This window comes from Macadamia integrifolia, chromosome 10 (assembly GCF_013358625.1).
Source record: "Macadamia integrifolia cultivar HAES 741 chromosome 10, SCU_Mint_v3, whole genome shotgun sequence".
Classification (NCBI taxonomy): domain Eukaryota; kingdom Viridiplantae; phylum Streptophyta; class Magnoliopsida; order Proteales; family Proteaceae; genus Macadamia; species Macadamia integrifolia.
This window is the reverse complement of record NC_056566.1, coordinates 16,859,825-16,878,703: the sequence shown is the minus strand read 5'-3', so window position 1 is coordinate 16,878,703 and position 18,879 is coordinate 16,859,825. Positions and strand designations below refer to the sequence as shown.

The 18,879-nt window shown below is 38.4% G+C and overlaps 1 protein-coding gene across 13 annotated transcripts in view; it reads right to left on the bottom strand.

The window, feature by feature from the left end:
* The window catches only part of LOC122091874 (exportin-4), a 56,760-nt gene that overhangs the window by 32,001 nt on the left and 5,880 nt on the right, over nt 1-18,879 (bottom strand). For 3 of the 13 annotated variants that reach the window (XR_006144054.1, XM_042662096.1, XM_042662087.1), the window contains exons 2-14: nt 17,484-17,571; nt 8,213-8,321; nt 7,918-8,016; nt 7,244-7,286; nt 5,022-5,093; nt 4,756-4,902; nt 4,436-4,678; nt 3,992-4,175; nt 2,905-3,016; nt 2,696-2,794; nt 2,430-2,568; nt 1,635-1,728; nt 1,108-1,442 (exon numbers count right to left, since the gene is read on the bottom strand). Coding sequence is in view for 10 of the 13 variants with exons in the window: in XM_042662096.1 (XP_042518030.1) it covers nt 1,108-1,442; nt 1,635-1,728; nt 2,430-2,568; nt 2,696-2,794; nt 2,905-3,016; nt 3,992-4,175; nt 4,436-4,678; nt 4,756-4,902; nt 5,022-5,093; nt 7,244-7,286; nt 7,918-8,016; nt 8,213-8,321; nt 17,484-17,571 (1,764 nt within the window). In the remaining 3 variants the exon portion in view is untranslated. Of the gene's footprint in view, nt 1-1,107; nt 1,443-1,634; nt 1,729-2,429; nt 2,569-2,695; nt 2,795-2,904; nt 3,017-3,991; nt 4,176-4,435; nt 4,679-4,755; nt 4,903-5,021; nt 5,094-7,243; nt 7,287-7,917; nt 8,017-8,212; nt 8,322-17,483; nt 17,572-18,879 lie in introns of those variants that run through there. The other 10 variants (XR_006144056.1, XR_006144055.1, XM_042662093.1 and 7 more) reach the window with 9 other exon arrangements.

The window sequence follows — 18,879 nt, the reverse complement described above, 5'->3', positions numbered from 1 at the left end:
ATGTAATAGGGAACCTTAAGAGTCTCCCCCCACGCTTGCTTGTGCAAAGAGAATCTGTAAGATGCAGTGACGTGAGATACCCTAGACTGAGAGTCTTCCTATCCTTTCTTTCCCTTCTTCTCCCAATCAATACCCATATTCAGAGTTTTATTTTTTGTCTGTCTGAGACCCATCGAATCCTTGTTGAAGATGCTGGTTTTATACACTAAGTCTCCATCAAGAGTCCAAGTTGCTGTTGGACATTGTTTCCGACTGAGGGAAGCAATTCCCCCACCTGCAGTTCATCTTCTTGAAGGTTTCCTGCTGAAACTTTTAAGGCTTTCGAACTCCCAAAACAACCATCAGTTGCTCCCAAGTTTTGAGGATCTACTCCCCTCCCAAGGGGCCCCACTCGATTGGAGTTTGAGCCTGTTCCAAGGTCTGGTTGTATGATACCAGAAATCTCTCAATTGAGCCCTAAATCAAGAATTAATAGAACTCAGAATTGGGCCATCAGTATTGCCTGAGATTGAGGATTGAATCCATCCACTAATACCTCCATTCGATGGTAATATTATCCTCTTCATTCCCTGTTGATGTGGTTCTAGAAATCAGTTTATTCTCAGGTTCTTGAACCCTAACTCTGCCTGTGATAGGTAATATGTTGCCTCTGTTTATTGTCCTCTTTGGCTGGGATTATTCACTATCTTAGTTAGGTACTGTAAGGAGTTGTAAGGTTTATTTCAACCTATTGTTGCCTAATGCCTACTGCTGGTTACGTTTTCATATACTGTTATCAAGTCTGAAACCAGTGTCCGATTTGGTTATATTTGTGATCCTATCTGGGGTTAGGCTACTTGAGCCCTAGCTTTACATTACTTCAGCTTCAATTTTGCAAGCTAGATGGCTCTAGTTTCTAATTTTTGTATGAAATGAGCTGGACAATTGGCAGTCTTTATATCAGTATTTCTAGATTAGATAACAGAATGTACTGGAAAAAATGTAGATAATAACAAATAAAAGATGACTGACATAGTGACATATAACCCTACGGACCAGAGCTACAAAAGTCACTTTAAAGGAGGATCAAATGAGTAAACAAAAGGGAGGCAGGGGGAGTGGGAGCACGTGATGAAGTAGTGTAAAGCGCTCAGAAAACAGCTGTGTGAGTAAAGGAATCGTGACATCAATCGCCGCTCGTGCAAGAAGAGCATAAGAGCTCAATCTCTCATCCATTGCTGAAATAAGGCAGTAAAGGAGTAAGATTATAGGAGGAAGAAAAAAACCCAAAACAGAAGTTAAAAAAATAATAATAATTAAAAAGAGAGAGAGAGAGAGAGAAGAAAATACTAAGAAAACAGGAGGCTGTTCTAATGAGCTTGGAGAGAGTAATTCTATACCGGAAATGGAAGCCTGAGGGGGTTCAGAGCCATCCCCATCATCAAATGCAGATGCAGCAGCAACTAAACCAAAAACTTTCAAGATTACAAACTGATACATATATATATATATATGAAAAAAATAATAAATAAATAAATAAATAAAAGAGGAGGATCTCTTATCTAGCAAGAGGAAACAAAAAATTCTTGAACCGGGAAAATTATACAAAAGAACAGTTTAGAAATCTTGAATAATGTAAAAAATATGAAAATTACCCTTCAGCTCAGATTCTACAATTAAGTTGAAAACACTAGCTGAAGCTCTTATACCGTCTGGCGGAAGCTCGGCATCTTTACCATTATCTGGAGGCTGCACAAACATTCCATTTCAGTTATAACATGCCAAGGGGGTAAGAGGATTAGAAAGACAATGAATTATTACCATTATCTAGAGGCTGCACAAACATCTCATTTCAGTTATAACATGCCAAGGGGGTAAGAGGATTAGAAATAAAATGAATTATTTGTGATTAATCCCTCTCCCCCTCTTTTTTTTTTCTTTTTGCAGTTTTGTTTTGGGAAGTACAGTATTGTTGATCATTTATCGTGTCAGGGATATCAGAGTTTTCTCTCAAATAAAATTTTTTCCGTGGGATAAAAATGTAACAGGTATCGTATTTATTTGGAAATTGAAGTGAGATTTTTGTGATTTACAATGATCTTTGTTCATGCATAGCTGAATACATTGGCAAATAAAAACCAAGCTAAAAAAATAATTATCTTACAGAAACAAACAGATCACTAATATCAAACAATTCAGTAAAAAAAAAAAATCATATGAAATAATTTTATTCACAACAGCATGGAAAGAGATACTAATACCAAAGCAAGATCACCATTGAGCTAAAATCATCATCCCTGTAAACAGCCTGAACTCGGTACTCGGTACTCGGTACTCGGTACTCGGTACTTGGTAGACAGAAAACAATGCTTGCAAGCATGCATAACGAAAGATTACAGATGCACATATATGTGCCAAATAAGACGCAATGCACTTAGTTTCAGAATTACCTGAAGAATGGCAGTCCATGTATCCAATAAGATATCCCGTGCAATCCAATTCCATGTTTCTTCTTCAGTGTTATCAGCCATACGGGCTTTCACAACTTCACAAGTTAAGGAGGATAATAGGCTAAGAGTGCCAAGAGAGCTGAACATTTAGAAATCAGTCAATAAACACAACTCAGCCTTAGAAAAGAACAAGCATATCAAGTTATCAAGTTAAGCAATGTAGCAGAGCACTGTATTTATCAGGGGAAAAAAATTAAGCATAGTACCATGCCACAGACCTTAAAGACTTCAGGAGCTTGTCAAACACCATAGGAGAAGTTAGAGATGCTATATAAAGCAATGCACGGCAACCATCAAGCAACTCACTGAGCCAAATCAGAAAATATTTAAAGAAGAACGTAATAATAGTGATCAAACTTAAACATAAGAAATTGTTATTAGTGCCCAACCATAAAGATTGGTTAGTAAGGACTACCTCTCACTTTTCCCATGTTCAATTGCAGCTGAAATAATATCAGGAGGGTGAATCCATGGGATGATTCCAGAAAGCATTTGAACCAGGTGGCGTTCTTGCATTTGCCCATTATCTAGAATTTTGAAAAAACCTTTAGAAACTACATCAGGCAGAATTAATAAACAAGTAATTCATACATACCACGATGTGCACTAGTAAACCTAACCCATTAGAAAATAATCACATAGGATGGTTGTTCAAGCTAGCTTTGTCTGGTTAATCTTAAGCACAACCATCTGATGGTCGGTCCCTAAGACTCTTTACAAGCCAGATTGACACATTATAAGCACAACAGACCTCTGATACCTAGACCCTTCTTTTTATCCAAAATGCCATGTCAGGCACAACAGAACACAGGTATTGGGCAACATTAATTTTATTTCTATTATTTGGATAGGGTACATCCATTATTTGAAGGTACCAAAGAATAAGTTAGAAGGGGAGTAGGAGTTGAGACATCTAAAGCACGCAAACCATTCATATTGTTCAAATTGGACAGTTTGATCACACCAGGTCACAGGCCCACAGGTTGGTTCAGTATGCGTATGTGTGTTACTTCCAAAAAAAAAAAATTTGAAACAAGCAGGTGAAGAGGATCAAAAGCAAAACCTCCGGCACCCCAAGACTCCTGTGTTTTATGTTCTAACTTTTAGTATGCACATATTAAACTTAGAATACATAACATACGTAATTCACAACAGTATTCGACATTCAAACCAGATGGTCAAACCGTCAAACCACCAACACCCAGGCCAGAACAGTCTGATAACAGTCCGGGGTTAGAAACATGGCATAATCAGCCAAGATGTTTACAAGATGTTTATATTACAATTGGCATAAAATTATCATGTTTTAGTTCTTTTACCCATACCTTGTATATCATTCTTTATCTTTAGTCTTAATTTGCTAAACTTGCAGGCTTCATAACATCTTTATTGATGTTAATTACTAGAGAGCAACCACCATCATAGAAATGTATGATGTAAAAACAGATTCAAACAAATACTAGGAAATTTCTGGCAAAGGAAAGAAGGTTCCACTTAAATACCAGAAGGAAATATTGTCCCTGCCAAGGAGCAAAGCTGAATTATAAGATTTCTAGCAGAAACAGCAATTGGAGAGTCAAGCCAGTAAGCTTCACACGAGAACTTTTGTCGCAGTGCCCCGTATAAACCCAAGAGCCAACCAATATGACCACTGGAAATCAGAACATCGCGCCATGAGGGCCCTGGCTACAAGCAGTATAAAAGGAGAAGAAACAAGTGAAGAAATCAATATAAAGCGAATGACTAAATAAAGTAAAAAAAGGGAAAAGGTTGGGCACGTTGCTGGGATGCCCAGCCTGTGTCACTCTCTGTCCCTCCCCTTTAGAAATTACCCCCATGCCCCTCCCATCCCAGCCCCCCTGTTGGTTGAGCAATGAGCTCCAGGAAAGCTAGTGGCGTGCCCAACCCTCTCCCATTAAAAAATATAAAAGAGCATAATTTGTTACCTGTACTAAGATAAATTCAGACTTCTTAAGCAACATAGCATCATTTCTAACTCCCGACGAAAAGACATTTATGCTTTTCACACGTTCAACTGCATTTTTGTTCAATTGGAAATCCCAGGTCATGATTTGCAACATGAGACGCAATGCAGCAGCACAAACTTTAACTTCTACTACAGTAGAATCACATTCCACAACTTTTCTTGTGACGCCAAAAGCGGCTTCTTGTGCCCAAGAGTAGAATTTCTACAAAAATAAAAAACAGGAAGCGCATTAAGGAAGAGACAGGGTAAAACCAACAGTTTATTTCTGAAAAGGCATACAAAAATCCTGTGCTCATCTGGTAAGAGGATGCCAACAGCAATGGGAAGAACCTTCAAATAGTGCAGCTCCAATGAAGCTCGGCACTGTTCATGAAACTCCCTAGGAAGACCCATATCAGTTGAAGTAACAGGTGAGAATTCTGACACCTGAAAAGTAGAATGTCTACTTCAAAAATCTGGCAAGAATCAAGTATGGAACATCATGATGCAAAATTGAATCACAAGAAACTATTCAGAGAAAAAAATTCTTGAAATAAATTCAATACCATTGACTCTAGGAAATTAATCCCAAAGAACTGAGCAGCTACACCATGATTTCCAAGAACAGCCATCTTTACCTGAAGTAATAAGAAATTGTCAGACAATTCAATGAAAACCAAAAAGAGCAATTTTACCTAAAACTCATAGCACACAATTGTATATACCATGTCTTAACAGATCAAAAAAATAAACCTACGGAAACTACATTTTGTGATATTCCCAATGGGAAACATCTAATCAGTCATTTATACAAATTACAAAGATGTCTATTTTCCAAAAGGATAAGCCTTAAATATACACACAAGAACCAAGAGGGATCAAAGGCAATAGCAGGCGACTCCCAACCAAGATTTCCCTCCACACGCAACAAATTTATATGAAAGGCGATCCACCCTCCTTAATCATGCATAAGTGGGATTGCCTTTGTGGAACAAGCGTGGTCTTAGACTCTTAGTGATCCCTCACAATGAAATTATGTTAAAAATTTAGCAAGGGGGCTCCAGTTGGAAATGATTCTATTAGAGATAACAGCATGCAACTGTTTAAATCACCAGTTTCCAAAATCAGAGATGAATTTGGTCTGGCATCAAAATGTACTACTTGTAAGGAGGATAGATCCCAATCCACAACCCGTAGTTCAGCCCCTTCCTCAACCACCCCATCCATAATGTTCTAACCAATCAACATGCTTTTCTGTCCCTAAATCGGGGTAGACAGACAATTTCATATTTGGAGCCTTTTCCAATTTCCAATGCAAAATTCTGTTTATTTGTCCTGAGGTTCCTCTTTTTTTCCTTTTTTCTTTTTTGGACAAATAATGATTTTATTAGGAAAAAAAATGGAGAATGATGCAAAGCAAGGAGCCTAGCTCCCCTGATAACAACAGAAGATAAAAAAACAAACCCCAGAAAGGGAAGACCAAACAAAAAAACAATAGCATAAGGTAACATGTTCCATAATTTTACACCTTTTACTCCAAAGGGACTTCTAGGCAATGTAGTAAACAAGCGACCCACCACCATAGGCCAAGTCAAATGGATACCAAATAGACCAAGGAAGTAGGTCAACTTCTTAACAGCCACATTACAGAAACAAGTGAGCCGCAGAATCCTCTTGATGATAAATAGCACCCATGTGCAAGGTTCCACCCTTAGGGTTGTAGATTATCCAAGGTCAGAAGACAGAACCTTGTTATATGTCAAAAGACTCAAAACGCATTCAAAGTTACCACTCTCCAGGGAGGGGTGCCTTTTACTTCCAGACTGTCCTCAAGTCTGACAGCCTCCTTTCCTATTCAATATCAGGCCCCTAAATGAGTAAATTGCAATCAGAAGCAACTGTGAGGCATCATCCATGACCACTGCACCAAATTATCCTATCATATTCTCCCACCTTCACGTCAAAGCTGATAAATTGGCAGCAGATTCAAAATACTTCAACTTCTGTCCAACAATTTTCTTCTAATACAAGGGACAAAAAAAACTTCCCATATCTGACTTCAAGACAATCAACTAATACAAATTCCTTATCAGTAGCCAACTGTACAATCCTGGAGAACTGTAGTCCTGTTCATTAATGACCTACCCCTAACAACTGGTCTTTCTAGAATTCTGCCTCATCTCCTTTTCCTACCTTGTATGATATGTTCTCTAAAATTTTACCATGTTGATTCATCATTCCAATCCACAAACTGCACACATGTGCTCCTCTAACCTTCCTAGAATGACACCTGAAACCGGAAGCTCCATATTTAGCTGCAATCACTTCCACCCAACGAACTGTTCATTCCAAACTGAATCTCCAAAAACACTTACCAAGTAAAGTTCAATTCATTTCAGTATTATTCTGAATCCCAAACCCCCACTCTCTTGTTCTACAGCACCATATCCAACTAACCAGACGATATTATACAGTCTATACCTAGCCTATCCTCCTTTCTCATAAATTACTATTCTGAAGGTGCTGCTTGCCCCAGCAATAAGGACTTTGGAATGTGTGGCCAGGTCTTGAGATCAAATCCCACCTTCACCCTTCTTCTTTGAATCCTCCAACATACACATATTATTCATTAAAAAAAAAAAAACTGCATACAACCTCTATAAATATCCCCATAAAACAGCCCCAATTCATATGATCATCAGCATATATATAGGAACAGACAGCATATAAACAGATCAGGGAAACAGGTGAATGAAATGTAGAAAAATGATGCATAGCCTGTTCATACCTCAGAGAGGAAAGCCTCCTTTTCAGATTCCATGAAGTCTGGCCTACAGAGGAAACCAATATTAAGTAAAATGGAAACAAGAGTTCAACTTATCTTATGAGTGCTAATAAGTCAATATGGAAACTGAACAGCCATTATTTGCAGGTAATTAAATTTATATTAAATGAATGAAATAGTAAGGGGAAAGCCCATGCAGAGCAAGCCACTAAAATCAACACATCTCCCTTGGTGAAGAAGAGTAACAGAAAATGTATTTATGATCATAGATGACTGAGTGAGTGCAAAAATTTGGAACGGAGAGACTTTATTTGTTGTATGCCACATGTATACAAGGTCAAAAAAATCTTTGAATCATAGAAAATAGATCAAATACGGTTTTTTTTTTTTTTTTTTTTGAGGTTGAGGGGGGTTGTGGTGGTGGGGGGAACAAAGATGGTCGGACTCCCTTACAGATTTGGCTTTGCCTATGTTTTGGGTAACTTTTCTTTTTCCCCCAATTTTATGGTACTCATCCTTTTAAGTTATATATATATATATATATATATTGTTGACCCATGAATCAATTATCATAGCTAAGCTATACTTGTGAGTGCCTGCCTAATTATTGCATATGCATGAATTTGCATACCTTCTAAACTCATTAAAACTAAAAGTTCCATTTATATAATACTTACCAGCCTCTCTTCATCAACTGGGCTCCCACAGCAGAAACCTTAACTTGGACATATGCATCAGGTGAACTTGCATGTTGAATAACAAAACACAGGCAAAAACTGCAAATTCATAATGAAAGGTAATGAAAATTTTCAATTATTCACATGAAGGGCACAAATTGTCCAGTTATATGTAACCAACAAAAACAATATTAAGATTTCTTTTAAGGGGAGGGGTAATCTGGTCGGTGGAGCACACAAATTAGTTTCTATATATTAAGTACGTGTTATAATAAATAGCAACACACACACATACCTTACCAAGCTTCTCTTGTCATCGGCTGAAAGAATCCCCCATTCCCTGATGGCAGCATCTCGAATGGCTGCAGCAGCTTGAAACCTTGCAATTGCCACTTGAGAATTTTCTGGACAGTTGCAACTATCAGTAGTAGGAACTGGTCCCAGAAATTATATACACTAATGCGCAAGTTAACTGGAAGGTAAATATCTTGTTCAAAAGGTTGCATAGCTTATCTTATATCCCATGAGGTCAGTCAGCTCACCCTCACAACCTCCCAGATAGGTAATAAAGGAATTTAACTTATTGTTATGTAAGTTTTTCACAGAATGAAGCATATTATTCAAGAAACAAATGACCCTACATTTCAGAATTCTCAAGGATAGTGTGCCACTAACTTTCACCAGGTTATTATAAATTTTCGATGACAATCCAGCTCATCGGTCACCAAAGCAAGGATTTAGAGATCAGTATCAAACCTGGATCATTGGTACACAACACAACAACAACAAAAACAACAATAAAGCCTTATCTCATCTTAATGGGGTTGGCTACATGGATCCGTGCAAGGACAAAAAAGGGAAAATAGAAGTGAAAGGAAACAGAACATAAAACCAGAAACAAAGAAAAACACTGCTAGATGGGGTCCGCTACATGGATCCTAGCCCTCCAATCCGCTCTATAGTCTATTCAATGTCATACTTTGGGGCAAGACCTAATCTATGCATGTTTTTCCTCACTACTTCTCCTATGGTCATTTTTGGTCTACTCCTAGCTCTTTTGGCTCCTAGTATCTGGATCAAATCACTCCTCCTTATTGGTGCATCCATAGGCCTCCTTTGAACATGGCTATAACATTCTCGGAGCTTATCATGGATTGGGGCAACTCCCAAATCAGTTATAATTTGTTCATTCCTTACCTTATACTTCCCAGTTTTGCTACACATCCTCATCTCAACGACACAATGCTTATCTATATGACGCTTCTTAACTGCCCACCATTCTACCCATACATCATAGTCGGGCGTACGACTGTCCAATAGAATTTTCTTTAAGCTTTATAGGGTTACGTCGGTCACAACACTCCAACACACTTCTCCACTTCATCCATGCCACTTTAATTCTATGTGACAAATCATCATCTACATCGCCTTCATTATCTAAATATTTAAAATAGTCACTTGGTCGTATCTCTCACCCTCAATATTCACTATATCGCTATCCATCCTAGTGTGACTAAAGTTACGAATACATACTTTGTCTTTGTTCTACTTATCCTAAAGCCTTAATTCCAAGGTTGAACTCCATTGCTCTAGCTTAGCATTAAGCCCAGCTTTTGTCTCATCCGACAAAACAATATTATTCACGAAGAGCATACACCATGGAACCTCGTCTTCAATGCTCCTGATTAAATCATCCATGACAAGCGCAAACAAATAAGGGCTAAAAATGGACCCTTGTGTAGCCCAATAGTAATTAGTTCACTACCTTATCCTCCCTTGCTTCTCACACTAATCACCACATCATTATACATATCTTTGATGAAATCCACTTATTTAGTCGACACCCTTCTCTTCTCTAGTGCATGCCGGATTAACTCTCCAGGGACTCTATTGTAGGCATTTTCTAGGTCAATAAAGACCATATGTAGATCCTTCTTGGCATCTCTATAGGTTTCCATTATCCTCCTAAGTAGATAAATAGCTTAACTTAGCATAAAACCAAATTGATTCTCTGAGATAGTAGTTTCTCTTCTCAGGTGGGTTTCAATAACCTTTTCCCATAGCTTTATAGGATGGCTCATTAGTTTTATGCCTTTATAGTTATTACAGTCCTAGATATCCCCTTTATGTTTTTAGATCGGAACTATAGTACTTCTCCACTCATCAAGCATTTTCCTTGTACTCATGATCTTGTTAAAAAGGGTGGAAACCCATATGATACTCCACTTAAACCAAAGCTCTTCCACACTTCTATTGGGGTCCCATTTGGACCTGGTGTCTAACCTACTTTTCATCTTTTTTAAAGCTTCTTTAACTTCAGCCACTCCATTCTTTCATATAAATCTATGGCATGTGGTGTCTTCGTGAATAATGCACTCTTCCGGGCTAATCATACTCGAGTTGTATCCATTTAGTAGCTTGCAAAAATATTCCCCCATCTCATTATAATTTCCTCATCCCTTACCAGTACTCTATCGTCATCACCTTTAATACACCTAACATGATCATGCCTTGCTATCTTGTGCTGCCAACCTTTGGTGGAATGTCCAACAGTTGAATGTGAAAAATGCCTTCCTAAATGATGTTCTGGAAGAAGTCTATATGGACATTTCCCCAAGTTTTGACTCATCATCAACCATCGAGAAAGTGTGTAAATTAAAGAAATTTCTCTATGATCTAAAGCAGTCTCAACGGGCTGGTTTGGTCGGTTCCACAAAGCTATGCTAGAGCCAAGCCAATCATACCTTATTTGTCAGACATAATGGTGGTAAGATTACCACTTTCAGAGTTTTTGTGGATGATATAGTAGTAACAGGCAATGATGATGCTGAAATTTCCAGAGTAAAAGCACAATTGGCAACAGAGTTTGAAATAAAGGATTAGGACCTCTCAAATACTTCCTAGGCATCGAAGTTGCCCATTTTGAAAAGGGCACCTTTATCTCCTAAAGGAAGTATGTCCTAGGCCTTCTTGATGAGACTAGCATGCCTCGGTGCAAACCAGCTGACTCCCCTATTGAGGTCAACCATCATCTTAGCAGCAATGGTGGTGATCTAGCTGATAGAGAAAGTTATCAGACTTGTTGGTAGATTGATATATCTTTCTCACACCCAGCCCGACATCGCATATGTTGTAAGGATTGTCAGCTAGTTCCTCCATGCTCCACAGACTTCTCACCTTGAGGCAGTGTACCGTATTCTGAGATACTTAAAATCTACTCCAGGAAAATGAATCTTGTTCTCCAAGACTCTAACAATGGCTATCTTAGACTTGAAGCCTTTACATATGTTGATTGGGTAGATTCAGTTGATGATCAATGTTCGACTTCTGGGTACCGCGCATTCCTTAGTGGTAATCTAGTTACCTGAAGGAGTAAAGAAGCAATATGTGGTTTCTAGATCTAGTGTTGAGGTAGAATACCAGGCAATGGCTCAAGGTGTTACTCAGTGACATTGGGATAGCTACAACCGAGCCCATGCGTCTCTACTGTGACAACAAGGACACCACCAGTATCGCTCACAACCCAGTTCAGCATGACTGGACAAAGTATGATGAAGGCACAGCTGCACTTACCTAGTTGGACCAGCATGACCGGCTTTGGAAGCCAAGGGCCAAGAAGAACTGGTCCAACCTAGGGTTTTGGTCTAATAAGGGTTGAAAATAAATTAATAGCTTATTTTTTCTTTTATTTCATGCCTTTTATTTTCCAGACTTGAATGTAGGAGTTAGGATCTCTTTCCTTCTGCATTAGTTTCCTTATATGGTTGTTTCCTGGTTAGACTAGTTTCTATTTCAGTTTTACGTCTCTGTTTTCCATATATATAGGCTGTAACCGATGGACAAGTTAGAGTGAATTAATTTTGAATGAGAATTGGTTACAATTTGTGCTCTGTGAGAGTGTGTGTTTCATTCCCTCCTTGTGCGGTTCCCCTCTCTCCCCTACAAATCCAAGCATCACGTCAGGGATTCCTCCCCTTTCCCCTACCAGCCCTCCATCAACTTGGTATCAGAGTTGAAGGATCCTTCCTTCGTTCTCTCCTTGTTCCCTTGCTTCCTCCCCATTCTTTTGTTCAATTCTCTACCACGACTAACCACAATAAAAAAAAATGTTGAAACTCCATCCCTTCGACCTCACTGAACCCACAAAGCAAACCCCTCCACCCTCTTTCTTTCCCTGTTGTAACAATAAAGACCAAAAAAATAAAAAATAAAAAATCCCTTTCTCCTTGGTTTCCTACCAAAACCCAATCCCACTCTATAACTATCAATCGAACTCTTCCCCTTCTTCTAGGGTTCCGACAGCAGCAAAAAAAAATCCATTCCCCTAACCCTCCCTTCGTAACCCCTTCAGTAGAACCCATAAGAGAGAAAGCAAAGCAACAGACAGAGAAGACAGAACCAAAAGAAAAAACAAAAGTCAGAGAAGGGGCAATGAGAGGCAGGATAAAAAAAAAATAAAAGATATACCTGGTTCATCCCTCCTTCTGTCTCTTCCTTCATTATTATTTTACTTCCCATATTGCCCCTACCTTTTCCTTATTTTCTTTTGTCCCATATCTATTTCTAATTTCCAAGTTAGCCCTCCCCCTATATACATTACTTTTTGGGTTTTAAGTTGAACTTTTGTATTTACAGAATTGCGACTCACTTAAAGGACTTCACTATAATTACTATTTTGTCATTACCTGTGAGTGTTCTTTGGTTATTTCCACCATGGTAGCCAACAACGAAGTCCAGCAATTCAACTCCTACAGGGGGAAATTGATGCAAAATTCGATGCCCTCACTACCGCTGTCACTTCTCTTCAAATGATAATGGAATCTATGCAAACTACCATTGATCAATTGGTGGCCGAAGATGGAGGAAAGAGTCACATTCAATCTAAGGATTCTTCCAACACCACCCCATGGGATCCGTCACTACCACTGCCACCACCGCCACTACAGCATACACTTCCACCACCACCTCCACCATTATATGGAACTGGTCGATATGATGAAGGGCCAGAAAGAGAAGCAAAACTAGATGTCCTTGATTTTTATGGGGATAATCCAGAACTGTACCTTGACTGGATTCACAACTTAGAGACATTCTTCAGATGGTACAGGTTGATTGAGGTCCTAAGATCCTATTTATAGAGGTTAAACTGAAAGGCATGGCCTGAGTATGGTGGGTCAAGCAATAGCAACAGAACCGAACCTGAGGTATTGGTTTAGTAACTACTCGGGCTGAAATGCATGAAGTCATGAACAGGAGATTCTTACATCCTAATTACAAGTAATGCATGCATCTTAAATTTGCACAATTGGAACAGGAAAATTTGACTGTTAAACAATGTGTTGCTAGATTTTATTATTTTGCCACTCGTTCTGATTTTGAATGGGATGAAGAAGTATTGGTGGCACAATTCTGCAATGGTTTGCACCTTCAACTTAATGTTTCCCTTACAGCTAGTCGACTACCTACAATGGAATGTGCCATACCAGTAACGTATCAAGTTGAGGAAAGTCTGAAATGCCTATACAATCGAAGGCCAATAACAGATACTTTTCCTAGGGGTCCTAGTTCTATTCAGCCACAGTCATCTCCCCAGGAAAAATCAATCAGCAAACCACAGGCTGGTGCTTCATCTATGTCATCTTCATGACCTAGCCGGCCATATTCTCCACCTCAACGTGATTCAGACATGTCTTCTTCACGGCCTAATCATCCATACTCTCCACCTCGGCGTGGTTCTGATAAACCTTCTAGGAAGTCAAAGTTTCCCCATCAGTGCTTCACGTGCAAAGGATATGGACATTTTAGTGCTCAGTGTTCCAACCGTTTGCTTGCTTTATTGGTAAGGATTCTCCTATAAGTCCATAACTTATATTCCAGAAGAGCAACTTGAATCTAACACAGTTGATTTAAGAAAAGAGTGCGCCAGGTAAAGTCCATGACACACTCAGTGATGAGGACCCACATCCTTTTTATGTCATCCATCATGTGTTGACCACTCAGAAGTCACTGACAATGAAGATTGGCACCGTAATAGTATTTTCCAAACCCGTGTGAAGTGTAATGACAAACAGTTAACCTTGGTCATTGATGGAGGTAGTTGCACTAATGTTGTCTCTGAAGACGTTATTTGTAAGCTGAGATTGAAGACAAAGCCACATCCAAATCCCTGCAAGGTTGCTTGGGTGAACACTAATCTTAAAATCACACATAAGCATTTGGTCACATATTCTATTGGTGGATTTAAGAATACAGTCTAATGTGATGTCTTCCCTCTGAAGGTGTGCCACATTCTTCTTGATCGACCTTGGTTGTTTGATAAGAAAGTTCAGCATTATAGCTATGCCAACACCTATGTTTTAAGCACAACAACAAAACTATGTAGTTTAATCCTACCAAAGATCTCCTCGAAATTAAGCTTCAAAAGATGGTAGGATCGTTCCTCATTCAGCATACTCCTTCAGACGATCTACTCGGTCCTTTTCCTAACTCGACAGTGTCAAGTTCTTTTTAAAGGAAGAGAATTGATGCAAACACGGCTGCACTTACCTGGTTAGACCAGCATGACAGGCTTTGGAAGCCAAGGGCCGAGAAGAACCGGTCCAACCTAGGGTTTTTGTCCAATAAGTGTTGGAAATAAATTGGTAGCTTATTTTGTCTTCTATTCTATGCCTTTTATTTTCCTAGTTAGACTAGTTTTATTTCAGTTTTATGTCTCTATTTCCCTATATATAGGCTATAACCGATGGACAAGTTAGCGTGAATTAATTTTGAATGAGAATTGATTACAATTTGTGCTCTGAGTGTGTGCTTCCTCCCCGCCCCCCCTCCTTGTGCGATTCCCCTCTCTCCCCTGCAATTCTGAGCATCACCTCAAGGATTCCTCCCCTTTCCCCTACTAGCCCTCCATCAAAGCATATTGAGATTGACATGTATTTCATCAAGGAGAAGCTCGAGCAAGGTTCCATTTGCATTCCTTTTGTCAACTCAGAGAATCAATTAGCTAATGTTTTTACAAAGGGTTTACATTGTAAAGTTTTTCATCCTAAAATTACAAGTTGGGCATGTGACGAGCACATTTATATGTGAAATCTTAGGTGGTAAAGCATGCATTTTACATATTTAGAATGGAGCTACCTTGGGTTTTACTCTCTTTTTGTAGGTTTTGTATTTTAAAGGCCTTATGCATTATCGGGCGTCATATCTCTCCAACAACAACTACCTAGTGTAGTTGCTGAGCTATGGTGTGCAAAATTCCCTTGCTCACCAGGAGGTCTCAAGTTCGAATCTCTTGGTTGCTTTTTTTTTTTTTGAGAATTTTGTTGAAGATTTCCTGCTTTTCACTCACTTAAAGCACTAAGGGCATGGAGGGGATTTCCACATCAAATTAGAAGATTGTCCATCTTCAAAGCAATAAAAATCGTGGGAGGGGTTTCTTACGCAAGAAGAGAAAAAAAAAAAAAAAAAAAGGGAATAAAAAAAAGGAGAAATAAATCTTGTCCAAATCTTCTCTCTCCTCCACCTTAGCACTTTTGATCTTAAAAGATCTCACCTACCAATTGTGGGTTTCCCCCTTTTAGGAAAGAGAAATTTGTTATCCTCCCTCCCCATTCCCTATAAATACAACTCATGTAAGAGGAGGGGAGACACTTCATTCTTCTTCTAGGTATTTTCTCTCTCTCTCTCTCTCTCTCTCTCTCTCTCTCTCTCTAGTTTTAGTTCTTCTTGTTTTTGCTTTAATCACTTTTGCAATAGCTTTCTTATTTCAATTAATGCAAGCACTATTTTATTTTTATTCAGCCTTTTATGTTTATGATTTATGCAATTGAGTTGTAATTTTTAAGTTATAGTTCTAAGCTTAGATCTAGGCGACAAGATCACGAGCCGTGGAGCATCTCTTTTTCAAGTTCAGTTTTTTTTTTTCAAGATTTGTTTTCTCCAGGCCTAGAAATTTCAGATTTGGTTCATTCTAGGTCTGGTTTTTAGGGTGCAGTATCTCAAATCGCCCAAACTTTCAAGTTCAAGCGTTGATTCAGGTAGATAGGCTTCTTCAATAGTCTTCTCTCCCCCCCTCTCATTCCCTCTTTTAACTACCCTTTCTTTTTTAATTTAGGATTTTAATTTCAGTCGTTACATTATTGCTTTCCTTTTCCCCCAAGGTTCATGACTAGTGTATGTGTTGGTTTTACCCCTCCTAGCCATAGAACCATCATTGTATTGTTTTTATTTTAATTGCCTCCCTTTCCCTAAAGCCAAGTAGAGTAACCCTTGTAAGAGTGATTCTCTGGTCAAGTAGGGAAACTCATTTTATGATGCATCCGTCGGGCTAAGTAGAGAAACCTACTTGTGAGCCTCTCTCTAGCTTTATCCGCTTTCTTTTACTTTATTTTTATTTCAGCATTTTTTTTCCTTCATTGCTTTTTAATTGCGTGGGTTGTTTATATTCAGTTATTTATTTATTTAATTTTAATTGTGTGGCTTGCGTATTTAAATTCTTAGATGACGAATGGTTAGGACGTTATTTTAGATACATATGTTTAAAACGATAGTTAGAATTAGATCACAACCATTAATCGGTTCACTTTCGCATTATTAAAAAAAGCCAAAAATAAAGTGGTTGTTCTCCCTGTGTTCGACCCATAGCTACACTGATCCGTACACTTGCGGTTACATTTTAAATCCTAACAGCATGCGTGATATATATGCACCAACTTGAGGGGGAGTGTTCTAGTGTTTAGATATCATGTATAGACTTAGGATAAGGATCGTGAGTTCATGACCTTACCTAACATCCCATATTTGTAACCCCTTCTCAAATTATAAATAATGCTAGCCTCTGTCATATCTAATAAGGCAAACCATTCTCCCACAGTTCAATTGTATCCCTATGTTTCTTGTTTCAAGAAAAAAATTTCTCACCAATCCAATGTTAATATGTTTTTTGATTGTAGATGCAGTATATATCCCAATCAGTTGTTTGGTTTAGATAATATTGACATATTGATTTCGGTGTAGGTCCCTTTGACAGGAATCTCATCAGTCATCTCATTCAGTAGACTTAGAATTAGAATCCTATATTAGTAAATACTATAGCCACAGAGGAAAACAAGAATATACCAATGTAGAATTTGATTAACACCCACATTTAAGAACACGAAAACATTTACTATGTGCAATCAGTATTGTCAAAGCCAAATCCCAAGCACCTCGGGCTGGACTACATGTTTACTAATCTACCATTCTATTACAACTAAAGTTACACTGTATGGTAAATCTTCTTTTAATACTTATACAACCTTGATTCATATTTTCTTTATGTGCTATCCAACAGGAGATACACGACATGGTGCCTCTCTCACACAAGTTTCAACCAGATCAAGGGTATTTTTTCTTGTCATGGTCATGTCGGTACAGAGCACCTAACTTCACTGGCGCTCTATGAGGAGAACTATTTCCACAAAAGTTCACAATGATCTATGAGATGACTTATAATAAAAGAATTACTCTTCATTTTCCAAATACCCATAAAGTAAAGATTGTATTAAACTTGCTCAATGGGATTCACATACCAAGAATGAATTTACAAGTTTGATATAGCTGAGGAGATTGGCGCAAAGATAATAGAGTAGCCTCAGCTATTGCTGGATTGGCATGCATCTGCTAGATTAAAAACGGGAAGTATGGTAAGTATCCAGATCCCTTCCATGCAACAAGCATAAAACACCAAAAAATAACTGCAGATTAAAGCAATTCATTACATGTATCATGTATGCCATGATACAACAGCAATATGGAAGTAAATCAAAATATAGGACTTGAGAAAGAGAGAAAAAATTTGCTTTCAGTCCATAAGTTCTGCCCTTGCCTTCAACATCATGCATTATATGATAGCAACAATAAAATGAAATAGAATAGACACATAAAAGGAAATGCAATATATAGAGGTTATTGGTCCTCTCTTTTTAGTGAATAACGTAATTTTGGTGATAAGAGAAAACACAGAATAAACAGCCAATGGGCGAAGATAATACCCCAGGCAGAAGAAAGAGCCCTCCCCAACCTATCAGCTACAAGTCAGAACACATAGAATCGATCAAATAAAATAAAATTCCTAATTCTATTACATTCCTTTAAAATAAAGAAATCTTGGAAAACCAACCCACCATTTGGGCTGCCTAAGGGGAGTACATGTTTTTATAAAAAAAGAAAAAGGAGGGAGAGAGAGAGGGAGAGAGAAATAAAATACAATTAACTGCTTAATACCTACTAGGGAGTAGGAACTCAGACCTAAGCCTCCAAGAGAACATGATTTCGCATTTGCTGAAAGTTCTACTAGGGCTACTACAGAAATAATTTATCCAATTAATGCTGCTCAGTGCCTTCTTCCATCATATGCAGATTATCACAGGAAGCGGCTATCAAGGTCAAGTAATAGTATGTTGTATCTTCTTGCTAACAAGGCCAAGTAACTGTACCACACAACTACTTGATGGCTCAATGCGAAAAGAGGCCAAGAAGAAAGATAGCCAAGGGGTTGCCCAGCATTGAAACACACAAACTTGGACCAACATGACAATCTTTACTTGCCAGGGCCCAAAAGACATCGTGCCAAGGGCAGAAACAACCCATGCAAAAGCAACTAAATAATTCCAGATTGCTGAAATTATGACAGCTTGCACACTGAGAGGGAAGCGATCAGTTGCAGAAGACAAGTCATAACTAAATAAACAACAAGTCTTGCGAAGATGCGAAAGTGGCTTCAACTGATCAAAAGTTTATAGTAGGTCGTATCTTCTATTTACCCCCTTGCTTATTGACTGTCCACAATGTGAAAATGAACAATAAGGAATATAAAGAAAATAAAAGTATCACCTAGAGCTCCCATTGACAGTCAGTTGCATGGCGTTTGACAATTAACAGGTGTCAGTTTTCTTTTAACTCTCTTTTTTTTTTTTTTTTTTTTTT